Source organism: Chiloscyllium plagiosum, unplaced genomic scaffold, assembly GCF_037043375.1.
Source record: "Chiloscyllium plagiosum isolate Xiang-an unplaced genomic scaffold, Cpla_swu_hap1 HiC_scaffold_17, whole genome shotgun sequence".
NCBI classification, from domain to species: Eukaryota; Metazoa; Chordata; class Chondrichthyes; order Orectolobiformes; family Hemiscylliidae; genus Chiloscyllium; species Chiloscyllium plagiosum.
The window spans coordinates 55,324,385-55,350,091 of NW_028270155.1; the positions used below are offsets into that span (position 1 = coordinate 55,324,385).

At 40.2% G+C, this 25,707-nt stretch overlaps 2 protein-coding genes across 6 annotated transcripts in view; one reads left to right on the forward strand and one right to left on the reverse strand.

Annotated features, from left to right (window-relative positions):
* Positions 1–25,707, forward strand: part of ripor1 (RHO family interacting cell polarization regulator 1) — a 328,143-nt gene that overhangs the window by 232,181 nt on the left and 70,255 nt on the right. For all 5 annotated transcript variants that reach the window (XM_043707051.2, XM_087995931.1, XM_043707049.2 and 2 more), the window contains 3 exons: positions 8,202–8,351; positions 10,384–10,447; positions 24,559–24,602. In XM_043707051.2, the coding sequence (XP_043562986.1) occupies positions 8,202–8,351; positions 10,384–10,447; positions 24,559–24,602 (258 nt within the window). The remainder of the gene's footprint in view (positions 1–8,201; positions 8,352–10,383; positions 10,448–24,558; positions 24,603–25,707) is intronic.
* The window catches only part of LOC122558739 (uncharacterized), a 120,489-nt gene continuing 100,596 nt past the window's right edge, over positions 5,815–25,707 (reverse strand). The window contains exons 2-3 of the transcript XR_015759966.1: positions 10,380–10,469; positions 5,815–7,495 (exon numbers count right to left, since the gene is read on the reverse strand). The gene's annotated coding sequence lies outside the window, so the exon portion shown is untranslated. The remainder of the gene's footprint in view (positions 7,496–10,379; positions 10,470–25,707) is intronic.

Consider the following 25,707-nt stretch of genomic DNA (forward strand, 5'->3'; position numbering starts at 1 on the left):
GACTGTGGGAGGAAACCGAAGCACCCGGAGGAAACCCACGCAGACACTGGGAGAACGTGCAAACTCCACACAGATGCCCGAGGCACTGTGAGGCAGCAGTGCTAACCACTGTGCCACCGTGCCGCCCTAACACAATAGTATCGGATTATAGGTCATCCCTTTGCTTGTAATTCAGCTGTTGACACTTTTGATCACCTGCAGAGACTTATTTATATGCTCTTTTGATCTCTCGGCCTATAAATTCTGCATTCTGTGTGCTTTTCTCTCATTTTAGCTAACAAAGGGGCTACGCTCCAAAAGCTTGTGCTTTCAAGTAAACCTGTTGGACTATAAACAGGTGTTGTGTGACTTTTGATTTTATTAATGTAGCACCGTGACCATTGGGAACCTTAAGGTAGCATTATGATATGAAAACATGATTGTGCATTAAAAGGGAAGAGGCCTTCTCTCCTGTTGAGGCAACACCTTGCTGAATAAACAAAGTACAAATGTGGGCCAATGTCCTGAAACTCACTTCCTATCAGCACTATGAGTTCACCTCCACCACATGGATTGCAACAATTTGAGAAGTTGGCTCACCACCCAGGATAAGAGGGATGGGCAATAAATGCTGCTCTCAGCCTTGACGCTGAAAGAGCAAAAAAAAGTCCTAAGCCTGTTGCCCATTTTAACAAAAGGCCTTTCTTTGCACTTTGACTCTTAAAAATTGCTCAGCTTTTAAAACCAGCATTGCATTTCCCCAATCACTTCCAGAGGAGAGTGTGAAAAAGCCCCACTTTCTTTGAGTCTTTCTTTCCAGCTGCAACCTCCCCTGTGGCGCTTTATAGTGTAGTCCTCCTATTGATGTGGTCCTACATATGGTCTTCAGCTCTCATTGATGTAAAGGTTGCATTGTTCACACTGAGCTGTGTCTGCAGGGCCAGATGTGCTTTAAAACTAGTGTATACAAACTTGTGTATGTGCCATATAAAATCACAGACAGCAATCATCTGTCTGAGGCTGGTGAGCTCCATTGTGGCTGGGGAAGATGTATATAAACCTGTAGTGCTGGTGATCTGCATGGTGATTCTCCTCCTGCCTCTGACTCCAAACTGAATATGAACACTCTAGATTCTGTGCTATGTTAAATAATTTTGTTTGAGTACAAGTTAATATTCCTTGATTTGTAATGTTTTATTCCATTGTTGCATATTGGGTGCTAGCAGTAAATGGGTTTTAAGGGTCATTTTTACGATTGGCTACTACAAATGATGTGACCACAATGGATTGCCCAAATCAAGATTGTTCACTGGGAAAAGGATTTGTTTGCATGTGGGCCACAATACACAATTGATGTCTTCTGCACTGAAAATGCAGCTAAATGAGTTTTCAGGTGCTTTATTCTTAATCCAAGATATTTCAAGAAAGATTTTTTGTTGCAGTATTATACGAGCTACAGAGACAAAGTCTTTGCTTGTTTTCCACCAGTGCTGTATAGTCCATTCAGTAAGTCTGTTTCTTTTCATTTGACTTTGACTGCCTTCATGACTCATTTAGTGTGTCATCGCTCAGAATACATTGATGAGCAAACTCCAGTGGCCAGACATTACTAGTTTTCACAATTAGCAAGTTCACTGGCTGTGTTTTCTTTGGGTTTTTCTGATCCTTTTTATGTTTCTAGGAATCCATGTTAATATATTGGGTGCCCAGTCATTATGAATAAAATTTGAAAAAAATTCCCTTGCATTATCCAGCCATTTGGGTTGAAATAGGCGACTGAGCAGCAATTGTTGAATGTGTGACCAAATAAGACAAAGGCGATCAGCTTAAAGAAGATGATGTCTATCCCCTGAATGAATTATGTTTAAATGATTCTGCTGTGTTTTTGGATTATGTCAAGCCTGCATTGTATCAGACTGATCAGTGCTGTAGCCCTGTCCTAGAATCATTGGATAATCTTGCAGTGTTGAGACAGATTGTCGTTCAATATTTCTTTATTAATTTGGTTTGGTTGCCATAGTCTTTTATTTGTGGGCCATGAAGTCAACTAGGCCTCAGTTGCCAGTTGGTATTCATATGGCCTTCAACACTTCGGATCAGCTCAGAAACTTTAAACAGATAAAGTTTCAAAAGCATGAACCTTGACAGCTGCCTCAATACCTGTACTTAGGTGCACGAGGAGGGGGACATTCAATCTTATTGGAGGAGGTGGTCTTTCCAGTTTTGTGAGGGAAACCATTCTGGAATAAATACTTTGTAGATTAAGGTTGCGGGTAATCTCTAAATGATATCTATATGATCGAGTTGGGCAAAGAATTGAAGCAGAATTGCAGAAACATGGCTGTTTGTTTAATTCCTTCCTGTGAATTATTGGTTTCTTTTAACAACTTTGGGAACTGCTTTCTGAGCATACCTGGAGCTTCCCAAATTAACCTATGTATATAATGGCAAACCCAACACAGAAATGCATAAACACTACATCAACAGGCCATTTGACCCAAACTTTCCACATCTCCATACAACCAAGAGTTATAGAGTCATACAGCCCGAAAACCGACCCTTTTGTCCATGCTGACCAGGTATCCCAAAGTGAGCTAGTTCCATTTGCCTCCATTTGGCCCATATTCCTCTAAACCTTTCCTATTCATGTACCTGTGGAAATGCCTTTTAGATGCTGTAATTGTACCAATCTTCACCACTTCCTCTGGCAGTTCATCCATACACGATTCGCCCTCCGCTTCCTTTCAAATCTTTGCCCCCTTCACGTTAAACCTACGCCCTCTAGTTTTGGATTCCTTACCCTGGGGAAAAAACCTTGACTAGTCACCTTTTTCTGTGCCCCCTCATTATTTTACAAACCTCTATAAGGTCACCTCTCAGCCTCTGATGCTCCAGAGGAAAAAAGTCACAGCCTATCTAGCCTTTCCTTATAACCCAAATCCTCCAGTCCTGTCAACCTCCTTGTAAGTATTTTTCTGCACCCTTTATAGTTTAACAACATCCTTCCTATTGTTCTGCACCCATTTATTCAATCTAATCTCCTGTGTAGGCATGGAAGAGGATTTGTGAACCTCTCTGTAGCTGGGAATGGAAACAGGTAGACTCTGAAAGTAGTGTTGCTGGCTGGCACATGTGTTAGTTCCTACTCCTGAGCCAGTTACCTACAATTGGGCAGCAAACCTATGCTGTTTCCATTAATTGGCTGTTCTTTGGCAAATCCCATTGTTGCCCACACAGGGTGCCCCACCAACTTGAGTTTGGTGGATGGGGGAGAGGTGTTGGCAGGGGGAGGGGTGAGATAGGTTCAGTAGCCCACAGGGAAAATCTACACTAAGTTTTGTTCAATCAATAAGTCTGGAAGTGAATACTTAACCTTTCAATTCTCTTTTTAAAGATTCTTTTCTTCTCTGTTAAATTGCAGACCTTATCCCTTATGTTTTATTTTTAACTCCTTTTATCTTGCTTCTCAAATATTGGTGACCATGACCCTTTTTATGTACTGGTTCCCAACCTTGTATAATTTAGAACTTCTGTTATATTGCCCTGTAGACCGTAGTCTGTTAACCAATTGAAAATCACCCAGTTTTGAGTCTTTATACCTTGTCATGAGTGTGCAAATATCAATCTGTCATACACTCTCAAAAGCCTTCATATACTACCAATAACCTGAAGCCCAACAATACATTTATGAGGCTTTATTATGTTTTTATATAAACTCTTCATTCGTTCTTTATGTTCCAAAGTGATAAAAATCTAGTACTGCATTGTCTTCTCAGCCCTCTCTGAGACCCTGTTTTAATGTCCTGCAAACCTGCAAATCCCTTTGTCTTTCCACAGTCCCAAGCCTAGGTCCCATTCAGTCTGTAATTGCTACAGTTAAAACTTTAATCCCCCAAAATGCATCAGCTCCCAATTGCTGAAACTGAATTGCATCCACCTTCTCAGCTTGTTTTCATTATTTTATCAATGATTCCAATCAATATGAATTCATTTTTAAAGGGTCAACAGAATATTAATCAAAATTACAGGCATTTAATGGTTTTCTTACCATCATCATGAGGAATTTCAATTAAAACAATTTTTCAGCTATACAATGCCCCAAATTCTTAAATGTATAAAGGCAGGTTCTTCTCACTTAGTGTCTTGATCTCATTTTTACATTGTCTGGCTACTGACTCCACCCCACACCCTGATCATTGTTTGCAGCTGAACTAGACCATTCATAACTCTGCTGCGTTTGATCTTGTGGTTAACTTTCAATCACATCTACTTTACCACCAAGATAATCTGCTTCTACTGCTGTAACAGCTCAAACATGCTCATCCATGCCTTTCTAACCTCTACACTGTCCTGAATGGCTTCCCATTTTCATGCTTCATAAACTTGAGCTCAATTGAATTCTGCTGCCTGTACAAGAACTTACAGCAACTTCTTTTCACCCATTTTTCCTTTGCCTGCTGAACTACCTTAATTCCCAATATGGCAACACCTGATTTTCAAAACTCTGATTCTTGTTTTCAATCTTTCAATTCGGTTCTTTGTAATTTCCTTGAGATCTTCAACTCTCATTAAATAGTGGTCTTTTCCACCTCTTGTGTCCTGTACATCCTCCATTTTAACTGTTTCACTATTAGTCATCCCTTCAGTTGCCAAGGCCCTGAGCTCTGGGATTCACTTGCTAAATCTCTCCACCTTACACCATTTTCAAGAAGTTACTTTAAAATCTACCACTTTAAACAAGCTTTTGATCATCAGTTCTAATATCTCCTTGGATGGTTTGTTATAAATTTCCTATGAAGTGCCTTGGTGGGATTAATTTACCAGGTCAGGGTTGCTCAATAATTACAAATTATTGTGAATAATTAAGATTATTAAAAGCTAATTTGAGACATGATATTTTAAAGTAAAAACTCTGCCAATGTTTTCTTTTTGGGAAGGTGCTGACTGTTTACTGGGATATAGTTTTGTATATGCTAGTTCCCTCTGATACTTCATTTAAAAGTGCCCATACTTTATGTGCATACTCAATAGGGAGAGTTTGGATGATCACCTGAGGCCATGATCACCTGAAGTCCAATCTGTAAACCTGCAGGAGTTTGAATCATAGTCCTTCTGGTAACCAATCTCTGATTTTCCTCTCTGCACGCTGAGTGAGACAATGTGGCCTATTACACCGCCGTTAGCAGGAAGGGACAGCTAACACAATGTGTACCATACCTGGGATTTTCATTTCTCCGTTCACTGCCTTGGTTGCTGGAATGGGGGAAAAGATGGATGGGAAGGTGGACATTTTAGTTTTTTTTATTTCAGTTACCCTTCAGTGACGCAACAGAATTGTTTCAGGTACACAGGAAGTACTGGCCACTTTCTAATGCCCAATTTCATGATCTAACTGATCTAACCCAATTTTACATCAAGTACTCTTGTATCAAAGAATCGAAGCTTTAATGAAGCTTGTTACCTGACTACTCCCCGGCAACAGTGCAGAGGAGAATGGGCCCAGGCAAACCCTCAAATGAGTCCTTATTTACTTTTCTGGGGCGAGCACAGGACCTGGCGTCCGAAGCAGTGTTGTTGAGGTAGGTCCAGTGGCGACAGATCACTTGGTCCAGGCAGGCGGTGATGGCAGAGAAGAATCGACCAGCAGCAAAAGATGGTGCCTGAGCATCAGTGACATTGGTTGGGTCCAGTATAGACTGTGACGAAGCAGTGGAGGAAGGATGGCAGTGGAAGCATCATTAATGATGAGGAGCTAGTTCAGGACAGATGGACTCTCTTTCTTTCTTTTTTCCCTTAAATTATTCAAAATGGCATTGAATTGTGACAACAAATGAAAGCTTTTCACTGTATTTTATTGTATTCTTCCTGTAAAATACATGTTACAATAAAAATCATACATTCAAAAGGAAGGATAGAGTAAGACCTATCATTTTACAAACATTTCTCTTTCTAATGCAGGGAATTAAGTGAAGATTCAGATTATTTGTCATTCTTTGTCATGCTGCAATTTGATCCCTCTAGTCCCATATTATGGAAAGATTTATCTGTGTTGGTTTTCTTGGTTCTAATTCCTATAAGTCATAGAGACACAGCACTGAAGCAGACCCTTCAGTCCAACTCGTCCATGCTGACCAGATATTCCAACCCAATCTTGTCCCACCTGCCAGCACCCGGCCCATATCCCTCCAAACCCTTCCTATTCATATACCCATCCAAATGTTGCACTTGTACCAGTCTCCACCACTTGCTATGGCAGCCCATTCCACCCATGCACCACCCTCAATGTAAAAATGTTGTCCCTTAGGTCTCCTTTATTTCTTTCCCCTCTCACCCTAAACCTATGCCCTCTAGTTCTGGACTCCCCCACCACAGGGAAAAGACTTTGTCTATTCAACCTATCCATGCCCCCCATGATTTTATAAACCTCTATAAGGTCACCCCTTAGCCTCTGACGCTCCAGGGAAGACAGCCCCAGCCAATTCAACTTCTTTCCCTATAGCTCAAATCCTCCAACCCTGGCAACATCCTTGTAAATCTTTTCTGAATCCTTTCAAGTTTCACAACATTCTTCCAATAGGAAGGAGACCAGAATTGCACGCAGTACTCCAAAGGTGGCCTAACCAATGTCCTGTTGGCAACATGACCTCCCAACTCCTGTACTCAATACTCTGATCAATAAAGGAAAACATACCAAGCGTCGTCTTCACTATCCTATCTATTTGCAACTCTACTTTCAAGGAGCTATGAACCTGCACTCCAAGGTCCCTTTGTTCAGCAACACTCCCTAGGACCTTACCATTAAGTGTATAAGTCCTGCTAGGTCCAACACCATACCAGGTTGTAGAGGACTCATTTTAAGAGAAGGTGTGTTCAGTGAACTTCTACATGATGCTTATTACATTTGGGGACTCTTTCACCCAGGTGATGTGTGTCTGTTAACCATTGTACTCTGTTCCAGTTGTTAAAGATTAACTACATTTGGTATGTTTTTTTAAAGAAAGTTAAATAGGAATTAGAAAATCTAAACTCTCTAAGTCTGGCCTATTGCAATTTGTATAGTTTGGTTGAACAGCTGGTTAGGAATAAAATGTCAAGAGAGGGGTAAGAACATCAAATTTTCAGATCCTGCCTCAGTTCTATGATACCCAGCACTAGAAAGTATTACACAAATTATATCTTTATAATTTATATTGCATATCCAATGTCTTTATGGCCACCCCAGAGTACGTCATAGTAAACAGTTAGTTTTTAGGTGTTATGTAAAGAGATGTGGTAACTAGATTTGACACAACAAGATCTTGTATGTCGAAATAAGCTAAATGATTAGTAGTTTTGGTTCAGGGTAAATCTTGAAGAAGGGCTCATGCCCGAAACGTCGATTCTCCTGCTCCTTGGATGCTGCCTGACCACCTGTGCTTTTCCAGCAACACATTTTCAGCTCAGGGTAAATCTTGGTCTGGAAGTGGAGTCAGCTTCTCTAGCCGCCTTTGAATACTACAATGGGATCTTGTACATTCTGCAGGACACAGACACAGGGATACAGTTCAGTGTTGCATCTAAAATACTGCATCAGATTAACCTTAATCCCACAGTGTCTCAGTACAGACTTGTGTGTCAACTTTGATTTGTTTCAGTCTCATAAATATTGAGGAAGGAATCAACTGTGTCCGACAAGAACCCTTGTCGGAGCATAGTCAGTTGTAATTTGCTGTCCTGCATACAACTGCTCACTTTTGGAAAGGAATTGGAAGGCGTCTGGTATTGATGGAACTGAACTTCCATCAATCTATGCCTTCAAGAGAGGAGGGGGAATGAATTGGGGATTTGAGGAAGGTAAAGTTCAGTCCCATTAGGAAAGCATTACTGTCACTGGTATTGTCAATGTAAGTCATGCATATTGACATTCAAGTTCATTGTCTCCAGTCCAAGCAGACCCCTCAGTTATGTGGCTTAATTATTTATTAATGAAATGTATAAAATATATAGGCCTTCTGTTTGTTAGTTCTTGATAAATAAAATTTCTAAAATACATAGAGGAGTTGATTAAGGTAAGTGTACAACAGTGTGGCATGTGGGTAGACTCCTAAATGTAAAAATATCATGAACTCTGTTTTGAAAACAAATGTTTTACGTTGTCTGATTAATCAAGCCTGACCATGGTTGCCACTGCAGCATCATTTTGGTAATGCTGACTGGTTTGCTTTTTTTGCCATTTGTTGCAGATTGATGAGCTATATGAATCTTACTGCATCCAGCGAAGATTACGGGATGGTGCAAACAACATGGTGCGGGCGTATACTGTATCTCAAACTAGCAAAGAAGCAAGAGAGAGCTTGGCTGAAGCTAACAAGGGCTACAAAGAATACACTGAGGTAAAACCAGAAGCTGAAATATTGTAACTGGAAAATAAGGAAATACAGCTAAGCTTGGTGCATTCTCTTTCCATAGGTTGGGCTGGATCTTTGAAGATAAATAAATGTTGTGTTGCTGAAAAATGTGGATTATGAACTGCCTCTGTTGTTTGCTGATAATAGTAACTACAATTCAAAGCTATATAATTAGCTATGAAGTGCTTTGGAATGTCTGTGAGCATGTGCTCTATATGCAAATTTCTTTTCCATCTACTACAAATTTCAGTATTGAATATTTATATGTTCCAATGTTATTAACATTTGTTATTTTTATCTCTGATATATGTTTATATGTATCTTGCATAATTAGCAATGACACGGAGTACAGTATCAAAGCATGGTCTGACTGGTATATTGTAGCTTCCTTAAACTTGCATTAGATGTAGCATTGTCACAATCTAAAGAAGTCCCAAAGGAGTGTTTTTCAAAGGTAGTCTATATTGTAATGAAGGAAAATTGCAACTAATTGTGCACAGCAAGCTCCCCAAAGCATCAGTGAAATAAATGACCAGCTAATGTTTTAATCATATTGGTTGAACAATAAATATTGTTGTGGTTGAACCAAACCACAGGAATTCAAAGTGGTGTTATGGGATCACTTGCATCCACCTAAGAAAGTGGATAGCAATGTTCCCTCTAATTTTATTTTGCTACATGATTTCTTTAAGATTGTAGCACATGTCTGCAGCCCCGAGGACATATTGGCAGATGAGGTCTTAGTTTAACATGTCAACTGAAACACACAAGCGCTGTAATACTTCACTCTCAACACTGAAGAGTCAACTTTGATCAATTTGAATTTATAACATTTTGATTTAAGAGCTAGAGTGTTGCCAACGTATCAAGGTTGCAACACCATTTTATATATTGCTACATTCTGGCCCCTGTCTTCACTCTCTGAAACACCAAACAATAATCCTTGGTGGTGCAAGCAAGAACTCTGTTCAATGCCTCTCCCATTCTATAGTCGGTAACTCGGTGAGCACAGCAGGACGCATGGTCAGTTGATTATTTTTTGCCCTGCCTTCTAGGGGGGGTTGGAGAGGTCTGGACAAGAGTCCTTGACTCAGTTTTTAACAGTATCACTGAAACTAAACCTCCCCAAATTGGGAAATTTAAGCATGGAATAATGTTCCACCGCTCCACAGTGTCATCTGCATTGTGCATATCTGATTTGAATGATCAAAATAATGGCATTTGGTCAATCTTCCATCATCTCATGAATGCCCATTTGGCATTGACTGGCCCAGTCTGATCCCGAGAGGGCATCAGTGCAGCCACGAGGAAGTTGCTAGTTTTTTATACCTCTTTTCAATTGTGGCTGATATTTCAATTTGAGAGGGAACATGAGAGGGTATAATGAGCATGTATTGAAAATTGTGTGTTTGGAGTTGTCTTTCAATCCCAACACTTCCAAAGTGCAACCAATGTTTCAAAAGAGGGCAGGGTATGGGGCAGATTGTGAACCCACTCAGTTCTATTAACAGGCCAGGAAGAGTCAAGAGGTAAGATCTAAATTGGAAATTGCCAAATCCAAAGAGTCTGGTGCAGAGTAGTAGACAGCTGTCAGATTTAATGTGGGGAGTGGCAATTATTTTCCCAGTAGACTGGAGTCAACACCCTCCACCCCTTGGTTTTGCTGTGCAATTGGATACTACAATTTGACTGGTTGTTTGGCCAATTCTTGGAGCACTTAGGCTTCTGGATGCCCAAATTCCTGCCTTTCCTTCGAGCTTATTGCCCGTAATTCAGAATCAAACTTGCCTCCTGCTCAGTTAAGGTGTTAATGTTTGAAGATTACAGTGTGTGAGCAATGCAGATGCGTTGGGATTTTAGACCCAGGAAATTATCCAGTCATCAAGTTCCAACCACAAAATAAAACCAAAACCTGAGGGGTATAATGTCCTTATTTAATGACTTTGTCGTTAATTTTGAAACAGAAGTGTTCTAATTGTGCCAAACCAAAAACAAAAATCTTCTTTTTCTTACCTAGAGTATGTGCACGATGGAGAGTGAGCTTGAGAACCAGTTAGGAGAGTTCCATGTGAAAATGAAAGGTGAGTAACATTCTTTCATTTACTGTAATTCACAAAAAAAAGGCAAATTTAATTCTACTTATACTTGGAGATTACATTTATTTGGTTTGGTTTTGGTGCATGCAAAATTGAGATTAGTAATTACAATGCGTAGTGTAGTTTTATAAGCCAATTTGTAAACCTCTTGGTACAATCATAGGATTAATGCATACTGAGACTAAGGACCAGATTCTCATGGAGACTGGAATGCTTTATGCATCTTTCTGATGAAGGTTGCGATGCGATTTTTGCCAACAGGGTTTGGAGCATAAATCACTAAAGAGAAACTCAAAATCTGCACAGCCAGTTAAAATTAACCCTGAGTTCAAACAGAGCCCATGTGCAGGGACCTTGACCTGCAATGTAGGATTACAAATGGATGACATAGATTCAAATATTCTTGAAAGGTAGAAACTGTCGATAACTACCATGATCTGAAGATTTTAAAATTCCTGCTCTTTAAACTCTTTCGATAGAGTTCTTTGCTGACATTTGCCCCAGGGTTATTACTATGTCATTATGAATGTTTGACTGAGTTTCAAAAGCTGTGTTTTGAGGTATTGCGAGATTAGAGTTTGACAGTTTAAGGGGCCATTAAAGGATTAGTTCTCTTTGATCTGGGGACTGAATAGAAGTTTGGTCGATTTCTTAGAATGAAGAATACTTGAGATTTAAAGTCTTCAATTGAGTATTACCAGTGGGAGTTTTATTCACTAACAAGTGTGAATTCATGAGAAATATATTACATTGTTAGTTTATTTTTCATCCTCATGTGAATTCTGACATGCATCCATGGTGGATATGGGAGTGAATGGCTATGGAAGGATTGAGGGATCGAGGATGAGTTGGCATTGTAGGGTATAAGAAACTGTGAAGTGGGTGGTGTAGGAGATAGGAATTGGCATGAAGGATATGGTGGGCCATGAGTGAATGGAGGACGTTGGAGGTGTGTGCGTGTGCGTGCTGGAAATGGGTCAGTTTGGAAGAAGATGAGTGTTTGAAGGCCTCAAACAGTTCAGACAAAATCCAACACAACTGAGGCAAATCTCTTGACCTGTCTGACTTGGCACTCACCTACCCCAGGGCTGCCTGCCCCATTTGTTTTGGGGTTCAGCACTCCTAATTCCATGGTGCCCCAGCCTCCCCAGAGTAAACCTCTGGGGAAATATCCCGACTCAAGCTACTCATCTCACTAACGCAATTCTAAACCTGGATGTTACTTCCGTCACTAAAGTAAATGGTCAGAATATTCCTTGTCTCATCCACAATCATGTGAACGATACTCCAGATTTGATTTTACTGAAGAGTTAGCTTTGACCGGCCCAAGATTGCAACATTGAACAAACTCTTTGTGCAGAATGCATCCCTACATGTAGTTTTGAATTAGGATATATAAAATAGAACTCATCGTGGGTTCTTTTCTTTTGATTGTTGCACAGTTGGACTCACTTGTTGTTTTATTTCCAAGCTATGTACATCCAGGATACTGTCTTTTGAAACTGACGTTTGTCAATATCTTCATAGGGCCTGCTTCAAACAAATTTTGGTTTGATATTTTTTTGAAAGTATGGAAGTTTTTTTTAAGGAAAATGTTAATGCTTTAAAGGCCATGGGGATTCAGATTAGACCTCAGAGGTATCATCATCATTTAAAATGCATGGTGTTCTCTTTTTGTAAATTAACAAAGCATGACACCAGTTTTGGCAGATGGTCATTGTATTCTTTGCTGTTGAAGTGATGGGCTCCAGGCTTTGCTCGTGCTTCAAAAGAGTATAGTTTGCTGCGTACTTCATATGAAAAATAATTATTTTGGAACCTCATAGTTATGGTTTTCTTCTTGAAATGCAGCATATGCACTTGAATCTGTGACTTGACTTTATAAAGTGATAACTGCCTGTTATAACACTTGCTGCCGAGGAACAATGTGGAATAGATAAATTACATCATGTACACATGTTCTAAAATACGAGAGTAGAATCAGCAGTACAGTACCAGGCTGCCTCTGGCAGCTGAAATGTGGGTTACTAGGCAACAGAGATAATTACATTATCTTTTGGAGTTGTGGGCGGAAAACATATCCATGGCTAAAGATTACCATATGAGGATGAATAACACTGACAATCATTTCATTTTACTTCTGAGTAAGTGAAGACAGTAGAAAGGATTAATTTGACTTTTACTACAAATCCTATGCTGAAGGGGGAGAAGCCCTGTGAAGTATCTCATTGTCGATCTTCAGATAAAAATATCAGTTGCTTGTGAAGTTGCTTCCACGATTTGTGGAAGCTTTTCATTTTGCACTCATCAAGACAATTTGCAAGAGTACCAATTCAAGGGGGAAATTCAACATTTAGACTGAATGTAAATGATGGGTAGGCAAGTTGACAGTTAGCATCCAGCATTTGTTTAAATTTTAAACCCGACAGATTGATTTTGTTTGGTCAGGGGATTGCCATGAGAAATGAATTAGCAAATGGCTGTCACCTGTTTTGTCGAGTTGAAAAATAGGTGACAGACATTCAGAGTCAACCGGTCTGGTCTAAGAGTTTAACCAAGTTTGGCAGCTAATTGTTGATCATTGTTAATTACTGTATCCTCCAAGGCAACACCTCTACCAAACAGAGTCAACTTGTCAACCAATCAGCTCTATCCTCTCATGCAGTATAAATGTCGTCTTTTCCCTCAAGTTGGTATTCTTGTAAATTATTCTGATGAGTGCAGGACAAAAAACTGCAACAAAATCCTTTTCTTCAGTAAGACTTAGGTTCTGTACTCCAAATAACTGTTTGTGAAAAAGTAAAGAAAGCTATAGTGAAAAGAGAATTTCAATAAAGCTCGGTTCACTTTTGCAATTTTTACCATTTGCAATTTATTTTAATAACAACTGAATATGAAACTTTTTTTTTGAGGCTATGACAATCCGGTGTTCCAATTAACTGGACAACTCCTGTGGCCTGTGTTTGTGTAACTGGAAGACCCTGGCTATAGATTTGCACATAACGTGCCTTACACGTGTAAAGAGGGAAGCTCACTCAACCAAATATAGCCTGGCATCATCTTTACATGCCTTGTATTCATTTCCCACAAGAAGTGTAATGTGGAGATCTTTGAGATAAAACTTGTTTGACATCTGATATTTCAAGCAGGAGGCTGGAAGGGCACAACAAGCCAGGCAGCATCTAGGGGTGGAGAAGTTTGCCGTTTTGGGTATTAGTCGCCTTCAGGATTCCTGAAGATGGGTTACACCCGAAACATCAACTTCTCCACCACCTGATGCTGCCTGGCTTGTTGTGCCCTTCCAGCCTCCTGCTTGTCTACTTTGGATTCCAGCATCTGCAGTTTTATTGTCTTTATCTGATACTTCAAGGCTAAATGATGTTAGAGGACAAAGTGTGCTTTATATTTGTCACAGCCTTGTTTGTGCAGTAGTACGCATCCACAGATTGACAATCACATTGAAAGTTTTTTTTAAATCTGGATACCTGATAATGTGTTGTGACTGTAAAATTCATCATGGAAATAGGCTCATGAGACCTATTGAGGTTCTAAGTACAATAGCATCAGTGTTGATTTTGAAATACAGATTTTTGTGATGGACTAATTTGTCCAACTCACCAACTGGTACCAGTCACTGTTTTTTATAAAAACAATTATTAAACTTAGGTTTTTGTCTGTTCTCCAGAAGTTTCTGATTAACAAAGCACGTAACTTTCTATTCCGGTAGCTGATAGTTTGACAGATCTGTTTTGCTGCAAGCAACTGTAATTTTAAACCCAAACAGCTAAGCCCAGAGTAGTGATTGTACTTTGTACAATAGACCAAAGTTACATCATGTTATCATTGATGGTTTTTGAATAGGACTGCTGCCTTTAGCTCAGTCAAAAGCAAGACAGCATGATGACTTTGAATAGAACTGTTGCCACGTTGGGAGAAGACTGAAATCTGTCTTCAGTTACAGAGGCTATTGGCAGCCAACTATAAAAGTTCTTAGAAGGGTGAGACCAATTGTCCAATTTCTAAGATGATGATTGGCTTTCCTTCTCAAGAACAGTGTAGATCTTTCAGAGAAGTTGTGTTACTTTATTGCAACAATGCCAACAAATTGACCAGAAGTTTTGTATAGTCACCAATAGTGTTTTAATTGAACTCAAATTGTTAGCAAATTATTTTTCACTTGCAAAAATAAATTGGGTTCTTTTTAAGCTTTTCTAACTTTAGACTACACTGTCATGAGAAGGTTACTTTAGTGCATGAGAACATCAACGTTTTTGAAGTGGGGGTCACATTTTATGTGATATCAGGGAAACATCTGCTCCAAATCTGTAGAGACATTCTTCACAAGAGGCAATGTTAGTGAGAAGGCTGACGCAGCAGGAAGTGGAACAGTGATTCAGCCAGGCTCTGTGTTTTTGTAATTAAGTTCAGCAGTGCAAGATTCTTATGAAAGATTTTTTGGAAACCATTGTCAACTCATCACAGACAGTAGATAGGTCTATTATTGCACCTCTATAATCACTCTTTGTTGTTTTGTGAAATTATGCTCTCTATTAATTTTCGTATTTACATAGATTGACTTATTGTTGAGATGGAAATGCAATAATCAGTGTCCCAAATAAATTACTTAAATGCCTTTTGAACAATTAATCATGTAATTTGGAATCAAGTAAATTGGCATTCCTGGGATGGAAGTAGACACTGCATTTGAGTAGGGAAGGCTTGTTGCCTACCTCAAGTCCAGAATGCTTCAGTGCTGGAGCTGTTATTTCACATCTTTTAAGTTCTTTTGTTATTTAAAACATAATTCACTAGTCCATTTTATAAAGCATGTCTGAAGTAATACATAAGTGGAGGAGTTTGGGTAGCAAGTGTTGTGGAGAGTTTCTGTTGCACATGTTGTATTTGTGAGAGTGTAAGAAGAATGCTGGAGAATATAAGCATTTCTAACTCTTTGATTATTAAGTTGTGAGACCCCAAATAAAGTATCTTCTGACACCATTGGATTTACCTTGTGTACTTGATCAAATCTCCCAGTTATGTGATAGTCTCTAAGTTTAAATGCACAGGTATTTTCAATAACTTGTACTAAATAGAGTTTTTTCAGGCATGTTTAGGCAGTAAAGGAAACAGATTCTACTTAACCCACAAAAGCATTCCTGAAGAAGGGCTTATGCCCGAAACGTCGATTCTCCTGTTCCCTGGATGCTGCCTGACCTGCTGCGCTTTTCCAGCAACACATTTTCAGCTCTGATCTCCAGCATCTGCAGTCCTTACTTTCTCCCCACAAAAGGTAGTACCAAGTAACGATGCTGGCTTTGAATAGCCTGAATAAATATGTAGGGAACGCTCAATCATTTTATGATTATTCTATTAATGAAATATTTGAGTAATGTTGATTAGAATTTTAAATAAGCATTTCATGATTAATCTCATGTTTTGCCACACCTTATTTATGTTGCACTCATTTCTTTGGCTACCCATGTCTAAAAGAGCCACTTTCTCCTGTCCATAATTTCATAACTTTCAGAAAACTCTGTGACCTGATGTTTTACACTACTAGTCATTGTGTATAAATAAATATTCAATCTTTATTGTGTATAATTCAATTATCAAAGGAAAGATGATGCTGCCATGAAATTTCGTTTGCAGTTCACTTATTTTGAGTTGGAATGAACTTGAGAAAGGGCTGTGTATTTGAAATGATCTATTGTGGGTGATAGCACAAAACGTTGAACTGAGGAGTATTTTTGTACGCCTCCTCAACAACTGTGGATATATAATTGCCGGCAATGAGCTATCTTTTCAGAATCTGTCTGCAAAGCATTGGCAATCAATGGGACCACAATGGAAAACTGAAAGTAAGCATTTAGATTCAGACTTGTATCCAAATGCAAATTATGAAAGAATGATCTGATAAATCATAGAAAGGTTACAGCACAGAAAGAAGCCATTCGGCTTGTGGTGTCAAGCTGGATTTCTGGAAAAGCTAATTACCTAGACTCGCTCTCCTGTTTTTTCCTGGTAGCCCTGAAATTGTGTCTCTTCGAATAAGAATGCAATTATCTTTTGAAAGCCACAAATAAATCTGCCTCCATCACAATCTCAAGTAGTGCAGACCAGATCCTATGTCCTTGCTGTCTGTTGGTAATATTTTTCCTCATGCCACTGTTGTCATTTACAAATCACCATCTTAAATCGGTGTTGTCTGGTTGTCAACCTTTTAAACCAACGGGAACGGTTTATCCCAACCTACTTTGTATAGGCCCATCATGATTTCTGAACACCTCAGTCAAACCTCCTCTTAATCTTTTTTCCAAAAGAAACATCTCCTGTTTCTCCAATCAGTTCATGTAATTGAAACTCCTTACTTTTCCTGCACCCCCTTCGATGCCACCACATCCTTTATAAAATGTCATGGCCAGAACTGTCACAGTGCTCTCAGTTGAGCCCAAATCAGTGTTTTTCTACACAGGATCATCATAAGTTAATTGCTTTTGCACTCTGTGCCCTGAATTATGAAGTCCAGTATCCCATACGTGTCATCCACAATTTTCTCAACTTGGCATTTTCATTGACTTGTTCACACATACCCACAGGTCCTTCTCCTTTCACCATGACTTGGGTAGCATTTTCTTCCTTGGTGAAGACAGATACAGTGTACCCATTCAGAGTCTCAGCTTTACACCTTACCTCCATGTGTAAATTTCCTTTTAAGGTTCCTAAATGGTCACCATCTTCCTTTGAACACCTATTTTAAAGTATTGATATGCCTACAGAAAAACTGTGGATTCTGTTTGAGGTAGATTCTGTCTTTGCCACTGTGCTTTTTCACTTTCCCTCTGAACCTTCCAGCGTACATTTAAGCTTGGTTCACAATTCTATTATCCAGTTGACATCTATCATATGCACCGTTTTTCGGCTGCGTGTTGCTTTCTATTACTTGGATCATCCAGAGAGCTCTGCATTAGTTTGTCTTACTGTCTCCTTCATGGAATGTACTCTGACTGTAAATAAACTACTTCCTCTTTAATGACCACCCATCGTTCTGTTATGTTTGCCTTAAATGTTGGCTAGATTTCAAACTGCTGAGAATGGCTGGACCTTTAATCACTGCTAACTAGGGAATGGTAACAAAAACAATATGCGGTTGACAAAAAGAATCTATCATTAATACAACTACTGATTGCTTCATGTTTGGTCATTCCAACATAAAGAGTACTGGGTGAAGTGAACTCAAGCACACAATGTGTTTGCTTGTCTGGTTTTTCTTGAATAATTTTCTCGATTGCTTCTTCATGTTTTGGTCCTGGAATTATCTTTGCCCCTGTGACTGCTGGAAAGGAGGGAATGTCTAATCATGAATGTGGAACAAACTTGTTGACTCAGTAGTTCATTCTGTTTGCCATTTATGTAAATGCACCAAGGTAAAGACAATAGTGTTTTAACTTAGTTTCCTTTCGGATTAAGTGGTTTGATGTTTTAAGCACAGTATCTCAGGAAGGTTGTATTAGTCTTGGAGAGAGAACAAAGTAAGTTTAGACTTAGAGTCATAGAGATGTATGGCATAGAAACAGACCCTTTGGTCTAACTCGTCCATGTCAATCAGATATCCTAAATTAATCTAGTCCTATTTGCCAGCGTTTGTCCCATTTCCCTCTAAATCCTTTCTTGGTTGATCCCATATTGTCTCAAAGGTTAAATTCTAAGAGAGTTTGCTTAAACAATGGCTGCTTTCTATAAAAGCTAGAGGATTAAGGAGTGATTTGATTTAGGTTTTCAAGATATTGAAGGTAATTGTTAAGGTAGATAAAATTATTTTTAGACTACAGGGAACAGTCTCTAAATTAGAGAGATTTTTCATGATGTTGGGAAAGTGTTGTAGAAGTTTGAAAATTTTTTTTAATACATACAAATTGATGGAGGGTCACTTTTTTATATTAAATCTGAAATTATTTTTGATAAAAGTTCAGGGATATGGAGGTAGGCGGCATGGCAGCCATAATTTCTTTTAATGCTGCAGTTCTAATGGCCAAATGACCTTTGTGTTCCTATTTATGCATATTGGGAGCTGTTTTGGTTTGAGTTTGGAGATAACTGGATAGGTTACTGCTGCTTCTTGGGCCCCATTTCCACTATTTGCTGACTATTTTACATCCTTTCCTGGCTCAAGATTGTAAATGATATTTGGTTCCTCAGCCAAGACTTCATTTCAAAATCACCTTTGCCCATGTTCTGAAAGAAAAGTTGACCTTGAGGCTACTGATCTTTGCTCACTGCCACTCCATTGCTAACCTGCATTCTCCAAGGTTTGTGAATTTATCTCCTGCGTTTGTCCTCATCTTTGCTCAACTCCATCTTTAAATGTTTTCACTCGTGTTTCTTCGTACATGTTGATAAATCTTCTGCAGATAACGGGTTCAATTCTCATATGTATGCTAATGACACTTGCCTCTTAACCCTTCTGCTGCTGTTGTATAATCAGGCTGCTTATTCAGCAGCCTTTATCCAAAGGGCAGTCACTTCATCCATCTAAACATTAGCAAGGTCAAAACTAATATCTTTGCCTTGCCAAGATCCCTTGCTATCAATTCAATCTTCTGTCTGGCCACTTTCAGTAAGAACCTGATGGTTTTCATCTTCAATGTCTAAGGCAATCCCAAGCTAAGATTTCATTCCATGTCATCCCCATCACAAAAAACACCCATTCAGTGCTGTGACATTACCACCTTCATCTCTCCTTCAAAGCATCTACCACTGGAACACTTATTCATGCTTCTCTCATAGAATCATAGGATCTCCACAGTGTTGAAGTAGCCCTTGCAGGCCGTTGAGTCCACACTGACCCTCTGAAGAGCATCACACCCAGACCCACCCCGATCCTATCCCCATAACCACACATTTCCCATGGCTAACCCACCCAACCTACACATCGCTAAACGCTACGGGCAATTTGCCATGGCCAAATCATCTAACCTGCAAGATTTTGGACTTTGGGAGGAAACCCATGCAGACACTGGGAGAATGTGCAAACTCAATACAGACAGTCGCCTTTTCATATATTCACTCGTAGGACACGAATCACTGGCTGGCCAGCATTTATCATCTTCCCTGGTTGTCCTTGGGGAGGTGGTGATGAGCTGCTTTCTTGAACTGCTGCAATTCCAGGATTTTGACCCAGTAACAGTGAATGAATGGTGTTATATTTCCAAATGAGAATGGTAAGTGGTTGGAAAGGAATTTGCAGGCGATGGTGTTCTCATGTATTTACTGCCCTTGTTCTTTTAGTTGGTGATGACAGTAGGTTTGGGAGGTGCTGTCTAAGGATCTTTGAATTTCTACAGTGCCTCTTGTAGTACATACTGCTGCTACTGAGAGTCAGTGGTGTAGGGAGTGGATGCTTGTGGATGTGGTGGCAATCAAGTGGGCTGGTTGTCTTGGATGGTGTCAAGTTTCTTGACTGTTGCAGCAGCACTCATCCAAGCAAGTGAAGGGCATTCCAGCACACTCCTGACTTGAAAAAATCACACAACACCAGGTTATAGTCCAACAGGTTTAATTGGAAGTACTAGCTTTCGGAGCGACGCTCCTTCAGGTGGTTGTGGAGTACACAATTGTAAGACACAGAGTTTAAAGCAAAAGTTTACAGTGTGATGCAACTGAAATTATACATTAAAAATACCTTGATTGTTTGTTGAGTCTTTCATCTGTTCGAATACCATGATAGTTTCACTTTCATATGTAAATCACAAAACTTTTTTTAAAAGTTACATTCTCAGGTTAACTGTAGCAATTGGTGTTAGCCAGATAATACGTTGAAGGTTCTGGATTAGTGGTGCTGGAAGAGCACAGCAATTCAGGCAGCATCCGAGGACAGGCAAAATCGACGTTTCGGGCAAAAGCCCTTCAGGAATAAAGGCAGAGAGCCTGAAGCATGGAGAGATAAGCTAGAGGAGGGTGGGGGTGGGGAGAGAGTAGCATAGAGTACAATAGGTCAGTGGGGAAGGAGATGAAGGTGATAGGTCAGGGAAGAGAGGGTGGAGGGAATAGGTGGAAAAGGAGCTGGGCAGGTCGGACAAGTCCGGACAAGTCGAGTTGCTGGAGGTTAGAAGCTAGGATGAGGTGGGGGAAGGGGAAATGAGGAAACTGTTGAAATCCACATTGATGCCCTGGGGTTGAAGTGTTCCGAGGCGGAAGATGAGGCGTTCTTCCTCCAGGCGTCTGGTGGTGAGGGAGCGGCGGTGGAGGAGGCCCAGCACCTCCATATCCTCGGCAGAGTGGGAGGGGGAGTTGAAATGTTGAGCTCCTCGGCAGAGTGGGAGGGGGAGTTGAAATGTTGAGGTGTTAGCCCCCTGTGTTCTCTGTCTGTGCCATAATGTTTAGACTGATTCTAATCTAAAAAGTGAGTTAACAGAGTTTTACATGAATTCATGCAGTTTTTGAGCAAAGTACAATGTAACTCTGCAAGTACAAATTGACCCCACAAACGTATATGCGTGCATGTGGGTTTTTGTGTGTGTCTGACTGTCTGGGGTGGGGGGTTGTGTGTATATGTGAGTATAGAGTGTCTAAGTCTGTGAGGGCGTGCATGTGTGAGTGTGGGTGTGTGTGTCTGTAGGTGTATGTGGGTGTGTCTGGGGTGGGGGGTTGTGAGTGTCTGTGAGAGAATGTATATGTGTGTGTGAATGTAGAGTGGTCTAAGTGTGTGTGTCCGTGTGTGTGTGTCCGTGTGTGTGTGTCCGTGTGTGTGTGTCCGTGTGTGTGTGTGTGTCCGTGTAAATGTGTGTGTGTATATATAGTGCAATGGTGGTCACTTGTAGTGTGACATAAACCCAAGGTCCCAGTTGAGGCCCTCCCTATGGGTATGGAACTTAGCTATCAGCCTCTGCTCGGCCACTTTTCGCTGCTGCCTATCCTGAAGTCCGCCTTGGAGGATGGTCACCCGAAGGTCCGAGGTCGAATGTCCTAGAGCCCTGAAGTGTTCCCCAACTGGGAGAGAACACTCCTGTCTGTTGGTTGTTGTGGGGTGCCCAATCATCCGTTGCTGTAGCCTTTGCTCGGTTTCCTCAATGTACCATGCCTCAGGGCATCCTTGCCTGCAGTGTATAAGATAGACAACGTTGGCTGAGTCACATGAATACCTGCCATGTACAAGGTGGGAGGTGTCCCCACGTGTAATGGTGGTATCTATGTCCACACTCTTTAAACAAAATTTTTTTTAAAAAGTTTTGTGATTTACATATGAAAGAAGTGAAACTATCATGGTATTCGAACAGATGAAAGACTCAACAAACAATCAAGGTATTTTTAATGTATAATTTCAGTTACATCACACTGTAAACTTTTGCTATAAATTCTGTGTCTTACAATTGTGTCCTCCACAACTACCTGATAAAGGAGTGGTGCTCCGAAAGCTAGTGCTTCCAATTAAACCTGTTGGACTATAATCTGGTGTTGTATGATTTTTAACTTTGTACACCCCAGTCCAATACCAGCATCTCCAAATCATGACTCTGACTTATGCCTTGTACTAGGTGGACTGACTGTGAGGAGTCAGGAGCTGAAATATTCCATTCATATTCCTAGCCTCTGACCTGCTCTTATAGTCACTGTATTTATATGCTTATTTCAGTTGAGTTTCTGATCAATAGTAACCTCCAGGATGTTGATACTGGGAGACTTAGTAACACCATTGAATGTCAAGGGTAGTTAGATAGTCATTGGCTGGCATTTATATGGTGTGACTGTTATTTGCCAGTTGACAGCCCAAGCCTGATTATTGTCCAGTTTTTGTTGCATTTGAACAGCTTCAGTATCTGAAGAGTTGCAAATGGTGATGAACATTGTGCAATCATTTGTGAACATCCCCACTTCTGATCTTATGATTGAGGGAAGGTCAGTAATGAAGCAGATGAAGATGGTTGGGCAAAGAACACTATCCTGAGGAGCTCTTGTCCTGAAGTTGAGATGACTGACTTCCAACAACCACGCCCACCCTTCATATATGCTGATGGATAGTTTGCCCCTGCATTCCAATTGATTTCAGTTTTGCTAGGTCTCCTTGATGCCACACTCATTGAAATGTGGCCTTGTTGTTGTCAAGGGCTGTCATTGTCACCTCACCTCTGGAATTCAAGTCTTTTGTCTGTTGATCTGTTGGTTGTGGGATTGCTTATCTCTGTCTATCACTTGCTGCTTTTGCTGTTTGGTTGCTTCACCAGGTTGACCCCTGATTTTTAGGTATACTTGGTACTGCTGTTGGCATGCACTCTTGCACTGTCCATTAAACTATTCCCCTTACTTGATGTAATTGTTGGATAGGGAAAACAGTGGGCTTTGAGGTTGCAGATTGTTTTGGAGTACAATCCTGCTGCCATTGTTGTTTCACGGTGCCTCATGGAATCCAGTCTTGAGGTGACAGATGTATTCGAAGAATATCTCATTTAGCATGGTAGTAGTGATACACAACACAATGGAGGATATTTTCAATGTCAAGGTGGGACTTCATCTCCACAAGGACTGCACAGTGGTCACTCTTACCAATACTGTCATTGGTAAAGCTGCAACTGGCAGATTGGTAATGTTGCAACCTAAAGCTGCAACTGGCAGATTGGTAATATTGGTTTCCTCATCACCTGCTACAGACCCAGTCAAGTAGTAATGTCCTTTAGGACCCAACCAGCTTGATCAGTAGTGCTGCTTTTGAGCCACTCTTGGTGGTGGACATTGAAGTGCCATACCCAGAGTACATTTTGACTCCTTGCCACCCTCAGAGCTTCCACCAAGTGTCATTCCACATGGAGGAGTGCTGATTCAGCTGCCAATTGAGTTTGTGATATTCAGGAGGTTGACCTGATTGACCTGATACCATAAAACTACCGGGGATAATGTTGATGACTTAGAGGGCGGCTCCCTCCCGACTGTATACAACTGTGACGCCACCTCTGTTGGGTCTGTCCCATTGGTGGGATAGGACAGATCCAGGAATGGTGATGGTGATGTCCTTGCATTGACTGCTGGGTATGATTCCATGAGTATGACTCTGTCAGGCTGTTGCTCAATTAATCTGTGAGACAACTCCCTCAACTTTGACGGGAGGGTCGGGTGGGGGTATGGGGGAGGTGCAGGTATCAACAGGGCTGTTTCTAGCAGGGTGCACAGGGGTGCTTTTGTCTTTGTCATTTAAGGTGTCTAGGTTGACGCCAGGTGGTCCATATGGTTTCATTTCTTTGTTGAAACTTTGTAGCAATTGTTATAACTGAGTTGTTTCAGGCAACCATGTTGCTGTGGAGTCACATGTAGGCTGGACTGGGTGAAAGTTTCTTCCCTGAAGGACATTAGTGAACCAGATGTGTTTTTTAGACAAGCCACAATAGTTTCATGGTCATCAGTAGATTCTTAATTTAAATGCCATCATCTGCGGGGGCGAGATTTGATCCTAAGACCCATAACATTAGCTGATTTTTTCTGGGATTAATAGTCCAACAATAATTCTACTAGGTCATGATCTCTGTCTCAGAACTGGTCTGTTCAGACAACTTTCATTTTCCCTAAACTGTGTCCATCCAAAGTCCACTGTCTGTTCCATTGCTCCATGTTTACAGGCTGATGTTAACTCCCCAATCCCAACAATTCAAATTTACTGATCCCTCAATTATGACCACTGTTGTTTAATTCATGTCATTCCTTATGTATTATAAAAAGGAGCATTACATTTATGTTTTTGCACTTTAAAAATGATCCGAACTAATTGAAAATCAAGATGTTAGTATTTACATTCGCAAATAAATGTTTAAACAGAGGGAGCACTTGTGCATGAAACCCTGTCAAAGGAACCTCCAACTCTTTCAAAGCTTGGTGGTACAAAGAGCATAATTTTGCTCCAGTCTTGCAAAGAATTTTGATGTTGAGTATTTCCCCTAAATTATAATCTAGCCTTCCTTTTAGTACTTTATAACCTGTACCTACCTTGATTATATCCTAATATAGTTCACAGGGGCTGTAATCTGTGTTGTAACGATCATAATTTTCTTTCATTTTGTGTGCTAGACTTCAATTGATGTGTCGTCTTCTTTTACAATTTGTGTGTCTTATTTCAGGGCTTGCAGGATTTGCACGTCTCTGCCCAGGAGATCAATATGAGGTGAGAAAGGATTTTCAACATTTGAGACTTTTTTTATTACAAGCAAACCTCAATTCAAAAGGCTTTTCTTTAACCACATTAAGGAAACTGTCACCTGTTCTGAGCTAATCTCTTATGACGCACTGTTCACAATACGTTGAAACACATTGGTGAAGGTTCTTCCACCTTTACATTTAAATTTTAACGTGTCTTGCAATCTTCCTGTAATTTGGGACCTCCATGCTGAGCTCTCTAACGTTTTGATTTCCAAAATGATAGCATCTTTTTTACGTCGCTGTTGAACATGTCCTCCCTGTCTCACTGGAAAATCCACATTATTTGCTGTGTAAATCTTCACTAGTCAACCAATGGTAGACAGTTTGCCCAAGGGACTGTCATTCTTGTGTGAGTTACAGCAGTGACCTTGATTGCCAGAAGTATAAGAGCTAAGCTAAGCTAAATCCTGTCCTTGACCTATGTTTACACACGCACTTGCTTTCATCAGAGACTCACCAAGCAATGATTAAAAGTGTAGAATTATAGAAACCGTTAAGGACACAGAAGGAGTTCGTTCAATTCAATATGTTCATGCTAAAAGGAAATATCCAGCCTAATCCCACCTTCCAGCTCCTGGTCCATACCCATGTAGGTTATGGCTTCCCAGATTTGTTCCCAGATGTTGAGACTATCCTATGAAGCCACACTGGACAAGCAAGCCCTGCAGACTCAAGAATTTCCTAGAATGCGAAGTTGATCTTAGAATACTTAAAGAGATAGACAGAGTTGTTGCAGGAAAGATGTTTCCATAACTGGGGAGTCTACAACCAGGAAGCAATTTGAAAATAGGGGAGGCTGTAGGGAGATTTAATTGGGGAGCATAAAAGAACAAGCATCCTGGATTAGATGAAATGTAAGGATTGATTTCTTTTAAAGAAATCAACTATCAAGAGGTCACAGATTTCAAGTAAAAGTTAAAAGAGGAGTTGAAAAGAAATTTTTCAGAGGGTAGGACCAAGATTTTCTTACTTGGAGAATTGTGAACCTTTGGAATTCTCTACTTCAGTGCACTGTGGAAGATGAGTCTTGGAGTGTATTTGAGTATATATTCAGGAAGAATTTGATTCTC